At 39.5% G+C, this 14,211-nt stretch overlaps 1 protein-coding gene and 1 pseudogene across 3 annotated transcripts in view; both read right to left on the bottom strand.

The window, feature by feature from the left end:
• ASXL1 (additional sex combs like 1, transcriptional regulator) overlaps positions 1 to 14,211 on the bottom strand; it is a 54,456-nt gene that overhangs the window by 9,130 nt on the left and 31,115 nt on the right. For 2 of the 3 annotated variants that reach the window (XM_023523276.1, XM_023523277.1), the window contains 4 exons: positions 1,707 to 1,827; positions 1,533 to 1,630; positions 811 to 904; positions 189 to 341 (listed from right to left, as the gene is read on the bottom strand). In XM_023523276.1, the coding sequence (XP_023379044.1) occupies positions 189 to 341; positions 811 to 904; positions 1,533 to 1,630; positions 1,707 to 1,827 (466 nt within the window). The remainder of the gene's footprint in view (positions 1 to 188; positions 342 to 810; positions 905 to 1,532; positions 1,631 to 1,706; positions 1,828 to 14,211) is intronic. The other variant, XM_023523278.1, reaches the window with a different exon arrangement.
• Positions 4,085 to 5,537, bottom strand: LOC111731619 (annotated as a pseudogene).

The raw sequence follows: 14,211 nt of genomic DNA, 5'->3' as shown, positions 1-14,211 counted from the left end.
CCAGTTCTCTCACAGTGTAACAGATAAGATCTTTATGTGGAATAACCAAAATGCAAAGGTACAAGCCAAAAATAGGGGGCCAACAAAGAAATAAAAATAAACTGGTAAAAGTGGAGTAGACGTCATCTTCTCACTAGGCCTGCAGGGGCCCCCTTTACAGGCAGAGAAATGAGTGCCGAGCCACTCACCTGTGGCCGGCTTCCGGAAGCCTCTCAGGAGCGGGGCAGGGTCCCGGGCGACCTCGGCCTGGCCACGAATAGCAGCGCTGCCCAGGGCCAGAGAGCCGCTGCTGCTGCTGGATGGGCTGCCACTCTCGCCATCGGCGTGGCGGCCCGAAAACCCTGAAGGCATAGCATTCCACTGGTCAAAAGTATCACCCGCTGTGCCCATGGCTCTCAGACAAGCTTACTTCTCCCAGCTCTCCCGGAGATGCTGCAGGCAATACTGAGTGCTTCCATGGCCCAGCCTTGGGCTGTCAGAGCTAACCACCTGATGGGCTGGCTTTAAAATGTCACGTTAAGAACGCCAAACCGCCATCTTAGTTTGTGCAGCCCTGCAACTTTTACAAAGCACCTGTACATTCCTTCATCGGACCCTCGTGACCGCCCTGTGAGGCAAGGGGTGCGCACAGCAAAGCCCAGCACTGGAACTTAGGTCAGGTCTCACCACCACAGCATACTGCCTGCCAGAAGAGGGTTTCCTGACTCTACTGGCATCAAACTACCTAGGCCAGAAACTGCTGCTGGAGGGAGGCAGGTCCCCAGGACCTGAAGAAGGAGCACCGCACCACAATCACGAGCTTACACATACCTGATGCAGATTCCACGTGGGCCCCGTTTACCTTCAGAGGAGTCAGGACAACTCGAGGTAGCATTACCCCGGTCTTTTTCTTTTGCTTGTTTGCCTATATTCCCAGAAGGAATACAAAAAGGACCCGAGTCACTTGCAGGGCCACTTGACCATGTCTCCACTCATTATCTTGTAAAATAGAGTTCATATTCAACCAGCTCAGGCAGGTATGCCGACAGCAGCACTGACTAATGTTACTGAGCCCAGTCCAAACCCATGTGCCAAGCTACACCCCAATTGAAAAGAACCTATCATTATCCCCATTTTACAGACAGGAATTTGCCCAAGGTCCCAGAGCTAGTGAGTGGAAGAACCATAATTCAAACAGCTGACTCTCAGGCTTGTGTTCTCCCCACTATGCACTGTGCTCTACTTTTCCCTGATTGTTCCTATGTCTATCATAAGAACTAACAAATTTACCCAGTCGTAGAAAAGAGAAAAAACAAATCACTCTGCGCCCAGATCTACAACCCACTGTTCCTCAGGCCCACTTTTAAATGGTACTAACAGGTGGAGACCAAATTGATTTTCTCTGTTCTTCAAATACACTCAGTTAACTGCAGGAAGGAGAGTCCTATCTTGTGCCTGGCCTCATTTATCTCCGACTCCGCCCTCCCCAACCCCAACCACCCCCCCCCCCCCCTGCCCCGGCCCCCCCACCTAGTCACCAACCTCCTCCCTACCTGTGAGGAAGCTCTACAGCTGTCCCTGGGACTGGAGAGAGGCCGACTCTGAGATTCTGTAGAACAGGATGCATTTGAAGATGTTTCATCAAGAGAAACTGGAAGAGAGGGAAATAAAGGTTAGTCCCTAGTGAATGCTTATGGCTCTTTGCCCATCGTGTTAAGGGTACTTACCATCATTTTCACCACTCACAGTGCTGGTTTCATTAGACCCACAGCTCTCCACATCGGCTGTGTCCTCTGGCTCTTCTCCTTCCACTGCAGCTGGATTTCGAGACCACTGCAGGGCATCCTTCTGTGATAGCAAGGAAAACTCAGGTGAGCAAAACCCTATAAATCCTACAAGCACAGTCATCCTTCCTAAACGTGTATTGCTATTCCTCTTCTACATGACCTTTCTCTGCAAGTTCTTTGCATACATATAGGAAGAAAGTTAGATATAATTTTGTATCCACTCATTCATTAAACATTTAAGGGGTGCCTCACCATGCTAGTTCTTAGGGGGAGGGTGGGATATCAGGAGGGGGAATCAGGGTCCTGCCCTCAAGGAACTCAACTCGGCAGGGGAGAAAATCAAATCTATTACACTGCAAAGCACAGTGAGAGAGCTATAGAGAGAGGGGCCATCTAAGTCATTAAGTCTGAGGAAAGGCCATAGAGTACAAAAAGTATGAAAGGATCAGGGAGGTAAGGCTTCCAAGGGACTGTACTGTTCAAGCTGAGTTTTAAAAGAAGTTAAGTTAGTAGGCAAATGGGTCGGCAGTGGGGAGACAGAAGGAAGTTCTAGATAATGGGATGAACAAATGTGGAAGAATAGTCCAAGCTCAAATTGTAGATTTCAGAAGGTATGTGGGGAAACTGGACACATGAGGAGGCTAGAGATCTCGCTGGTGAGGTAGTAGACAATAAGATCCTGTGTACCAAGGAATTAAGATTTTGATTATTTTTGAGTCTCTGAAGGATATTAGGAAAGAAATTTCATTCTGCTAACCATGAGAAGTCTATAGGTAGGAAGAAGAGTTAGATGATGACAAGTGAAAATAACGGACATCGGAACTAAATAAAACAAAAAACTAAAGCTAGAGTGTAGAGAAGAGCTCCATTCCAAGTTTCATCTGCTAACAAATGCTTTTTCCAATAGGCTCTGTGTAGTCTCAGAATTAAACTCCAAGGAAAACGTAGGAGCTACCTCACACCTTGAAAGTAGGAAGGAGGATGAATGAATGTTGGGGGTTTAAAGAGAGGAGGAGGAGCAGAGATAAGTTGAATGGGGGATGTCTTCTCTTTTGAATAAAAGTATGTAAAGAAAGGTAAGCAAAATCATGATTCTACCTCTTATGAATATATCAGAAATTTATAAGAAAAATCCACGAAATTCTAATTCATCCATTTCATGGGTCCTTGATCTACTACATTAAGTTTTCGTCAATTTTTTTATACTTTAAGCCCAAATCATGATGATGTAAATAAAAAAAAGAAAATAGCTTTTCAGATCTCTCTTCTCTATCAACTATAAACGCTCCTCAGAATCAAAAGCTAAAGAATATTTTTAGTACTGCAATTATACTTACTGACTGCCATGTTCTTGGAATGATGCAAGAAATTTACAATCTGACCCCAAGGTTAAACTAACATAGAGTACTCAATAATAAATACAGTAGCCTGCTACACTGGCAAAACTGATCCCAAAACTCCAGTACTGGCAAGTGTGGGAAAATATGCAAACACTATTGGTGAGAGTAAGAATGGTATCGAAAGATTCATACACTGCCGGTGAGAAAGTAAACTAAGCAAAACTCTATTTATGAGACTTAAAAAGAACAATCTGTTTAAATAAAACCAACTTGAAAAATCCTTAAAAAAGAGAAAATCAATCAATTGAACTACATTAAAATTAAGATCCTCTGTTCAGAAAAAGACACCATTAATGGAGCAAAGAAAAGGCACCCTACAGAATTGGAGACAATATTTGCAACTCATGTAATCAATAAAGAACTTGTATCTAGACCACATAAATCAGTAAGAAAAAAAGAATACAGAAGAAAAATAAGCAAAAAACATGAATTAGGTACTGTACCAAAGAGGATATCCAAATGGCCAACACTCACATGAAAAGGTATTTAACAATAAGGAAGACACAAAATAATGCAAATTAAAACCACAACAAGGTATCATCACATCCTTAATAATGGCTAAAATCACAGTTTAACAATATACCAAGCAGTACTCGTGAGGATATGGAACAGGTACACTGAAAATGGATCCAACCATATGAGAATATAGTTTGGCATTATCTGGTACAACTGAAGATAGAGACATCCTATGATCCAGCAATGCCAATCCTAGGTTTGGATTCCCTAGAGCTATGCATGCACATACACATCAAAAAGCACATCCAGATGTTCATGGCAGCTTCATTTGTAACTGGGGCTACAAACAATCAAAGTGTAAAATCAATATATATGGTTAGTGAACTCAATAAATGGACATTATAAAATAAAAAAAATGAATAAACTACAACTACTCAAAACAATACGGATAATTCTTAAAAACATTAAACAAAAAACATAAAAACACATACTGTATGAGTCCATTTTGTAAAAAGTTCAAAAACAGGCAAAACTAAACTATAGTGTTGGTGATGCAAACACTGGGGGAAACAAAGGGAAGCAAGAAAATAACTTCCATAAAGTCAGGGTAACAGTTACTTTTAGGGAGAAGAAAGGGGTGTGATTGGCAAGGGGGGTAAGAAGGGGCTCCTGGCTGCTGGCCATGTTCGATGTCTTGATCTGAGTGGCAGTTACGAAGGTGTTTATAATACAGGCATACTCAGAGATATTGCAGGTTTGGTTCCAGACCACCACAATAAAGCAATAAAAGGTTACACGAATTTTTTGGTTTCCCAATGCATATAAAAAGTCATATGAAGTTTTTGGTCTCCCAAATGCCGTAGTATATTAAGTATCCAATAGCATTATGTCTAAGAAAACTGCATACCCTAAATAAAAATATTTTATTGCTAAAAAAATGCTAACCATCATCTGAACCTTCAGCTAGTTGTCAGCTTTTTACTGGCGGAGGGTCTTGCCGTGATGTTGATGGCTGCTGAACACTAGAGTGGCTGTGGCAATTTCTTAAAATAAGACAACAATGAAGTTTTGCAGCATCACTTGACTCTTCCTGTCACAAATGACTTCTCTGTAGTGTGTGATGCTGTTTGGTAGCATTTTACTCACTGCAGAACTACTTTCAAAATTGGAGTCAATCCTCTCAAACCCTGCCACTGCTTTATCAACCAAATTTATGTAATAATCGTAAATCTTTTACAGTCATTTCAACAATTTTTTCAATAAACTTTTACTGCATTTTTAAAATATCACAACTAAGTCTGAGGAATCATCTAACATCTTGGCGCTTCTGAAGCTGGACAACTTAGACCTTATTCATCAGCCCGCAGAACATGTTCCTTTTTCAGAAACATAGATACCATCCCCAAAATTTCTGATATCCTAGTTTTTAACTGTTGTGGCTTGTTGAATCAAAGCAGCTGAGTTTGATACAAGTTCAATGTCGTTTCCTTCAAGAATTAACTCATCTTTCTGGGCTTGAGATATTGAACGAGCAACACCTGACCTCGTCCGAACCCTGCAGATGTATTTTTCATCCAAGAAATTTTGGATTTCAACAAGAGAACCATTCTCCTGAATAACAACGATGGGAAAGTGGGCATACTTACACCCCCTCTTGTAATGGAAGCCCCATGTAACACCCTCTAGATAGTGTAAACAGTTGTTGTTATCAAGAAAATAACATTTATACACCCTCACCATCTGTCAACCTGGAGCCTCTTCTTTTTCTTCCAAGAAGACTGAGTTCTACATTGATGTAAATGAAGTCCCTCCACAGGGTACCCCTGGCGCCCTTTGCAATACCTGTGCGTCCCATCAGAGTGATATCCACATTTTCTGGAACGTCAACAGTCTAATGGCTAAGGATGGTCTTCATCTTAGCAGTAGATACAGCCCATTTCAACCATCTTTAGAGCACCTTCACCAAGAGCAGATTCCATCTCAAGAAACTACTTTCTCTGCTCATCCATAAGAAGTAATTCCTCACCTGCTAAAGTTTTATGAAGAGATTGCAGCGATTTAGTCACATCTTCAGGCTTCACTTCTAATTCTAGTTCTTTTGCTGTTTCTACCACATCCGCAGTTACTTCCACCACTGAAGTCTTGATAGTCCTCAGTCATCCATGAGGGCTGGAATCAACTTCTTTCAAACTCCTGTTAATGTAGGTATTTTGACCTCTTCCCATGAATCGCGAATGTTCTCAATGGCATCTAGAACGGTGAGTCCTTTCCACTGGAAAGTTTTCAATTTACATTGCCCAGATCCATCAGAGGAATCACTATCTCTGGCAGCTATATAGCCTTATGAAATGTATTTCTTAATAAGACTTGAAAGTCAATATTATTCCTTGATCCATGGGCTGCAGAATGGATGTTGTGTTAGCAGGCACGAAAACTATATTAATCTCATTGTAAGTCTCCATCAGCACTCTTGGGTGGACCAGGTGCCCTGCCAATGAGCAGTAATATTTTGAAAGGAATTTTTTTTTTTTCTGAGCAATAGGTCTCAACAGTGAGCTTAAAATATTCAGTATACCATGTTGTAAAAAGATGTGCTGTCATCCAGGCTTTGTTGTTCCATTTATAGAGCACAGAGTAGATTTTATATACATAATTCTGAAGGCCCTAGGATTTTTAGAATGGTGAATCAGCATTGGCTTCCATTACATTAACCCCTGATAAGAGTCAGCCTGCCCTCTGAAGCCAGGCATCGACTTCTCTCTAGCTGTGAATGTCATATTCTTCCAATATGAAGCTGTTACATCTACAATGAAAATGTGTTGTTTAATGTAGCCACCTTCTTTAATTATCTTAGCGAGGGTTTCTGGGTAACTTGCTTCAGCTTCTACATCAGCACTGCTGCTTCACCTTGCACTTTTCTGTATGGAGATGGCCTCTTTCCTTAAACCTCATGAACCAACCTCTGCTAGCTTCGAACTTCTTCTGCAGCTTCCTTACTTTCTATCAGCCTTAACAGAACTGAAGAGAGTTAGGGCCTTGCTCCTGGATTAGGCTTTTTGCTTAAGGGAACGTTGTGGCCGGTTTGATATTCTACTCAGAACACTGAAACTTCATCCTTATCAGCAATAAGGCTGTTTTGCTTTCTTATCATTCTTGTGTGCAGTAGAGTAGCACTTTTAATTTCCTTCAAGAACTTTTCTTCTGCATTCAAAACTTGGCTAACAGACGCAAAGGGCCTAGCTTTTCGCCTGTCTCAGCTTTTGATATACTTCCTCACTAAACTTAATCATATCTAGCTTTTGATTTAAAGTGAGAGCCATGAAACTTCCTTTCACTTGAACACTTAGAGGCCATTGTAAGGTTAACTGGCCTAATTTCAATATTGTTGTCTCTCAGAGAGGCCCAAGAAGAGGGAGAGAGATTGGGGAAAAACCAGTCAGAACAGTCAGAACGCATACAATATTTCTCGATTAAGTTCACCATTTTACATGTGTGCAGCTTGTGACCCTCCAAAACAATTACAATAGTAACACCAAAGATCACTGATCAAAGATCACCTTAACAAATATAATAACAGAAAAGTTTGAAATATTTCAAGAATTACCAAAATGTGACAGAGAAACAAAGTGTGCAAATGCTGTTGGAAAAATGGCATTAATAGCTTTGCTGGATACAAGGTTGCCATAAACTTTCAATTTGTTAAAAAAAACAAAAACAAAAAAAAACCCAGTATCTGTGAAGTGCAACAAAGTAAAGCACAATGAAGCAAAGTAATGCCTCTACAGGGTTTCCATCAAGGAACACTACCAATAGATAGTCATTTGAAATAGAGCTGTAGAATAAGCTAAAAAGAGAAATGTTCATGGAGCAGCAAGTGAATTAGGCAGTTAAATTCATACAGTATGATTCCATCATGTTCTTAAAACTAAAAATTGTGTGAATGTGTTTGCACAGACAAAAGACAAGAGAAATGTTCCCTCGGGTGTTAGCCATCTCCACTTCTAGGTGGTGGAGTTGTGAAGACTTTACATTCCTTCTTGATTTGGGGTATTGTCTACAATTAACATGCATTGTTTTTTGTTATCAAGAAAATAACATTTAAGAAGAAAAATTAGGATGCTAAACACTTCACCAACAGCTAAGTCAAATTTCCTTCCTCTAGGTCCCAAAGTCTAGGGGAAAACCTAGTGGTGATTACAAATCTCATTACTTAAACAAACTGAAACACTGTCCACTTATTTGCAATTTAAACTACCCAAAGTTTCTAAACCCATACATTTTTAATAAAAAGCAAAAAGGAGAACAAAACTCTATGAAAATGAAAACAAAATTTGCAATTCTAGTTCTGCTTTTTTAAAGATCTTTCATCTTCCATCCAAACTCAAATTTGATGCCATTAACCTTCCATACATTATCTCTTGAAGTATGAGACAGGCTACTGAAAATTACAGGCACCAGAAAATATGTCCTAGCACTCACGATTTTCAACTTTTCAAGGACATTTTTCATCAAGAAGATTAAAAAACAAAATAACAGGTAGGTAATAGGTGATCCTTCACTGAAGCTTGAACATAAAAAAATACTATGAAAGACAATATTAGGATATTTGAATGAGAACTGCATTAGTGGTAGGGTTGTTTTAAATTTCCTGAGTATGATAATTGTATTCTGCTTATGTAGGAGAATGCCCTTAGATCAATGTACATCCCTTGCATCCTTTCCCTTATTTTTAAAAATTTAGGTATAATTTACATAAAGTGAAATGTATAGATCTTAAGTATGCTATCTGATGAGTTTTGACAAATGTATACTAAGATACAGAACATGCCCAACATCCCTAAAAGTTCCTTTGTTCCCCCTTACTAGTCGACCCTCACTTTACACTGCCCCTTCCACCCCACTAAGACAATGGTGTTTTCTATCACCCAAAATTAGTTTTGCCCATTCTTAGTCTTCATGTAAATGGAATCATACAGCATGTATTCTTTTGCATCTGGCTACTGTCACTCGGTATAATGTTTATGACACTTGTCTGTACTGTTGTATGCATTAGTAGTTTGTTATTTCTTATTACAACCTTTTATGGACATATTTTCATTTCTTGTGGATAATATCTAGCAGTAGAATCGCTGGGTACAGAATAGATGTTTAACTTTATAAAAATTACTGCCATTTACACTCCTAACAGCACTCTATGAGAGTTCCAGATGCTCCACACAGTCACCAACATTTGGTGTTGTCAATGTTATTTCAGCCATTCTAGAGAGGGTGCAGTGGTACCTCGTTGTGGTTTTAATTTTAATTTTCTGATGACAAAAGACATTAAGTACTTTTTTATATCTTCCTTTGTGAAGTCTCTGTTCAAGTCTTTTGCTCGTTTTTTGAGTTGTCTCTTCTTATATTTGTAGAAATTCTTTATTGATCATGGGCATGCATTATGTTTATGAATACATTAGACCCTTTTATTTAAATAATTTTAAATTTACAGAAAAGATGCAAGAGTAAAAATTGTACAAAGAATACCTACCGTATACTTTTTATCCACTTACTGACGTAAAATGTATTAGTTTGGCAAACCAACTAGAAAAGAGGCTAGTGATGGGGAATAAAAGGCAACTAGCAGAAATCAATAGACCTAAATATTTCCCCATAAGCCAGATGTTTTTAAAAATAAAAGGCCCTACGAATATAACAAGCCCCAAATATAAATAAACTGGAATTCTAAAATTTAAACTGATGAAGTTTAAACTGCCCAAGATCAGGTAGGTTCTTAAGTAAAAAAAGATAAGCAAATGTCAGGTATGCCTTTCCTTTCTTTATGGGTCTGATAAACCTTTCCTGAGCAAGAAATTAGTACTGTTTCTTAGAGAAAGCTGATCTGAAGACTGTTTAATATAAATTAAAAACTAAGAACATACTGACCATTCAACAGTATATTAGAGTCCCTAACCAATGCATAATAAAAAGAAACAAGGGATTAGAAGAGACAGGAGTGTCATAATTTCCAAATAGCATAATTATCTACATTGAAGATTCAAGAGATTTAGACCTAGTAAATAGAGCAAGGTTGTGAGATTCGAGATCATATTAAAAACTCAAGTGATCCTAACATCACCAATATCACCACCAATTAAAAAACATAATTTAAAACAACAAAGAACATCAGTTACTCAGGGATAAATTTCACAAAAGAAATATAGTCATCTTATGAAGAAAAAGAAACTTCATCAAGAAAGGTTTAAAACCTGAATAAACGGAGAGCCACAACATGTTCTTGATTAAGACTCAACATTGTAAAGATGTCAATTCTCCCAAACTGACTGTAGATTCAATGAAATTCCAATAAAACAGGATTTTTTTTTTTTTAATTTTTATTTTTTGGTAGAACTTGATTCTACATGGAAATACGAAGGGCCACAAATAGCCAAGAGGTACTCTTAAAGAAGAAAAAGACGGGAGGACTTACTCTTTTTATAAGTCTAATAATGAAGTGAGCAGATTAGCCGTTGCTAGCGAATAGGGGGAGGAAAGATTAGGAAATGGCTGCTAAAAGACACAAGGTTTCTTTTGGGGGTGATGAAAATGTTCTGGCATATGGTGATAGTTTCAAAACTTTATGAATATATCAAAAGGCACTGAATTGTATACCTTAAATGAGAGAACTATATGGTCTGAGTTATACCCCAATAAAACTAGATAAAAAATGGTTTTCTCGATTTAACTGACAATTCTGAAAACATGAATTTAATCAGAATCTGTAAAAACCAAATAAAAAACATTAATATACACGGAAAGTTTATAGATTCAAAGTTAAAATTCAACTTTAGACAGTGGAAGCTAAAATGGTGCATTAATCATGTTTCAAGTTTGTTACATGAATCCTAAAGAATTAAAACTAGTAAAGCAATCCCTGTGTATTCCTGAGAAAAAGCCTTATCATTTTTTTAAATATGCAATGTGAAACAAATTCTACTGAATTTAAAATCCACTGGCATTACCACAAGCACTTTTAGTATTGTAACTGTCAAAAAAAGAAAAACACTGTTATTTTTTACATGAACACTCTCTTGGAATACAGTTTAAAGGGAAATTGTCTGACTTCCCATTAATGACCAAAAAAGTTTCCATCAACCATAAATAAAACAAATTTGTGTCTGTGATTTGCCACCCATGTCTGTAAAGTCTCTAGTCGATGGTGACCACAGGCCTACAACCCCTCCTCTGAAACCCCTGAGTGTAGATGTGTGTTAGAATTCAGGATTTCTTGAATTTTAGAATGGTAATATAGTGCATACAATTTTAATATATAGACACCACCAGCAGCGCATAATCAAACACATTAATATTTTTTGAAAAAACATATCTGTGCACATACCATGTAAAATAAATAGGTTTAAATCAGCCTTTTCAGTCTAGGTAAGAGCTTTGCCACCAAATGAGTTTAAAGAGGTCACGTTTTATAACTGAATGAGTTAGGAAAAAAATATTTCAGTTCTCAAGATATTATGGATTTCAGAATTATTAATAACGGGTTATGGACCATTAAAAAAAGGCATGTTTCTCAATAAAATTTTTGAAAAAATTTGCATGTTTTATAATTCTACTTTTTTCATATGTATAAAAGGTAAAGAAAATTTAATGTAATGTTTTCATCAAGTCCCAGAGAGCCTCCAAATCACCTCCGCTGTACCCATTAAAAGGTAAAGAAACAGTCCCCAGAAAAATTCTCAGGCCTTTGCACATGAAGAGACTATGAAAGTAAAAGGATGATTATTACAGCAGTATTTGTAATAGTAAACAACTGGAAAAACAGTGAAAAACCTAAATGTCTATAATATGAGACTAGGTAAATAAAATGAGGTATTACTGATATGATACACTATTAAATAGTTAAAAGGAATAAAAATACATCTATATAAACAAACCACCTATTTTTCATGGATATATATATATATGAATATGAAGGATGCACATTAAATTAATTACAGCAGTTGCTACAGGGAGGGAACAAGGGCCGTAAGCCTGGGTGGAAGATGGGGTTACAGAGGTAGAGTCTGGCGTGAAAGTCAAAGGTATTTCCCACATTCTCTGAACAAAGGCTAATTCCATTTAAACATGGCAAAATGAACACAGTTCTTTGTATCCTCCTGAAGCCTCATTAGAATGGCTATAAGGGAATAACAAAATTATAAATGGACAAAGAAAAAGGGGGAGGAAAAGGCAGATGACATATGTCAAAAGAATTCTGAAAGACAGACTGCAGAAAGACAAGTAACTGACTCAGCAGGGTTAAGAGCTGAAGTTGAAGGTTGCAGAGGGAAAAGCCACAAAAAGCAAGCCAGTTAAGTACTCCAAAACCCTGAGAGGGCAGGAATTAAGAAGTACCAGAAACCACTGCAGACAGAAGCAAGGCGTAAGGATGAAAACAGAAGAACTGCTTGGAAGTATAAACAAGAAGTTAGATACCTTCAGGTCCCCTCTGTCCACAAACAAGCAGTAGTCTGAATTCTTCAGCTCCAGGAGAAAACAGACTTATATTCTGGTTGCACTGAACCAGCGGTTCTAGAATAAATGTCACCACGCACAGCTCAAAGAGCTGGGGAGGAAGTGAGGTGCCACAAGCTGAACAGGAGCAATAAGTCAAGGACAAGGTTCAAAATGGTGACACCACCAGCTTCCTCCCCCAACTCAGCTCCCAAAGCTCTGCAAACAGTGGTAGCCCAACAACCCTAACCCCAGCCCATTCTCAGCTAGCTGACAAGAGATGGATTTCTCTTCCTGGAAAAAGTGACCAGCCTAAGAAAAAAACCTTCAGGTACAGATAAGTAGGGATTCTAAAAAAGCATCTCGGTCCCCACTCTCTATGACAACCACAAATAACTCCCACCAGAGCAGAATCCGTCAGTTCTCTCACCATGAATAACATATCAAGGATCAAGAGATACATGAGCACAACTTTTAGATGAAAGATAGCAACTAAAATAAATGAAAGGAGGAACTGAAAAAAAACAAGATTTCACAGTAAATGATCTCAAAGAGACAGCCCAGGAGAGTCTGGTCGAGATGGCAGAGTAGGTAAACGCTGTGCTCGTCTCCTCCCATGACCACATCAAAATCACAACTAAACTACAGAATCATCATTATTGAGAATCACCTGAAGTCTAGCTGAGCAGAAGTCCTATAACTAAGGATATACAGAAAAAGCAGAGATTGTGGCTGAGAGAGACCCAGGGCTATTGGAGCTCAAGATGCTCCTCTTAAAGGGGCCGTGCAAGAACTGACAGACTCACTTGCTCTGAGCTCCACCACTGGAGCTGGATATGGGGGGAGTGACTGAATTGCCTGGCTTCAGAGTGAAAACTGGAGGGGCAGCTTTCTTCCATACAGAAGTGCTGGCAGAAGTCATTGTTCTTTTATTGAGCCCACCCCTCACCACCGAGTGTGCAGATGCAAGGACCACCATAACTAACTCTCCATCAACCAGGCTAACACTGTTGGCCCCACCCTGGTGATTCTCTGAGACCCTGCCCCAGCCAACTTGAGGGCCTACCCAAGCTGTTTCCAGTGGCTTTTCCATACGAACAGCCTGTCTTGGCTCATGCTACAGACTTTCCTAAAATCTCTCAAAGGTTCACAAACCCCAAACAAGCATCATCTGGCCTTGGCATGCCCCGTATCTCTTGCTAAGCAGCCCCAAGCCCAGCATAAGTAGCAACCATCTGCAGATCACTCTGTAGCTAATACCAAGTGGCCCCAGGCAGGACACAAGCTGGCCTTGGCCTGCGACAGAGCCCCTTCCGAGAGACCCCAGAACCAACACCTGGTGGCCAGCTTCATACCACACCAGAGCACCACCCAACCACCTCCACAAATGACACACTCAAAGGGCAGACAGGGTAGGCACCAAAGCCCTGCTAAAGCAAATCGTGCTCCATAGGGTCAGCCCCTGAACAACAGTTCCTCCACTGTAGTTATGGCCAGTCCTCACAACCAATAAGCTTGAAGGTCAATCCCTTTCACTGACCGCAAACAGCACCTAAGGCTCAACTACAGCAGGAGGGCACACATGACCCACAGAAGGGACACACCTCGAACAGCCAGCTCAGGTGATCAGGGAGACTGTGCCACTGGGCCCCAGAGGGTACCCACTACATAAGGCCACTCTAGTAAGACTGGGAGACACAGCAGCTCTACTAATACAGTGAAACTAAAACAGGAGGCAGCTAAAATGGGGAGACAAAGAAATATGTCCCAAATGAAAGAAGAGAATAAAGCTCCAGAAAAAGAACTAAACAAAATCTAAACAAGCGATCTACCAGATGCAGAGTTCAAAACCCTGGTTGTAAGAACTCTCAATGAGCTCAGTAAGAATTTCAACAAAGAGAAAGGAAACATAAAAATGGAGATAGAAAAAAAGAATCAATTAGAAACGAAGAATACAATAACTGAAATAACACATTAGAGGGAATCAACAGATTAGATGAAGCAGACGACTGAATTGGCAACTTGGAAGATAAGGTAGCAGAAAACACCCAATTAGAACAGGGGGGGAAAAAAAAGGATCGTTTAAAGGGCCTCTGGGACATCGA

The sequence above is a fragment of the Pteropus vampyrus genome, unplaced genomic scaffold (genome assembly GCF_000151845.1).
Source record: "Pteropus vampyrus isolate Shadow unplaced genomic scaffold, Pvam_2.0 Scaffold388, whole genome shotgun sequence".
In the NCBI taxonomy this organism is placed as follows: Eukaryota; Metazoa; Chordata; class Mammalia; order Chiroptera; family Pteropodidae; genus Pteropus; species Pteropus vampyrus.
This window is presented reverse-complemented; position numbering and strand designations above follow the sequence as displayed.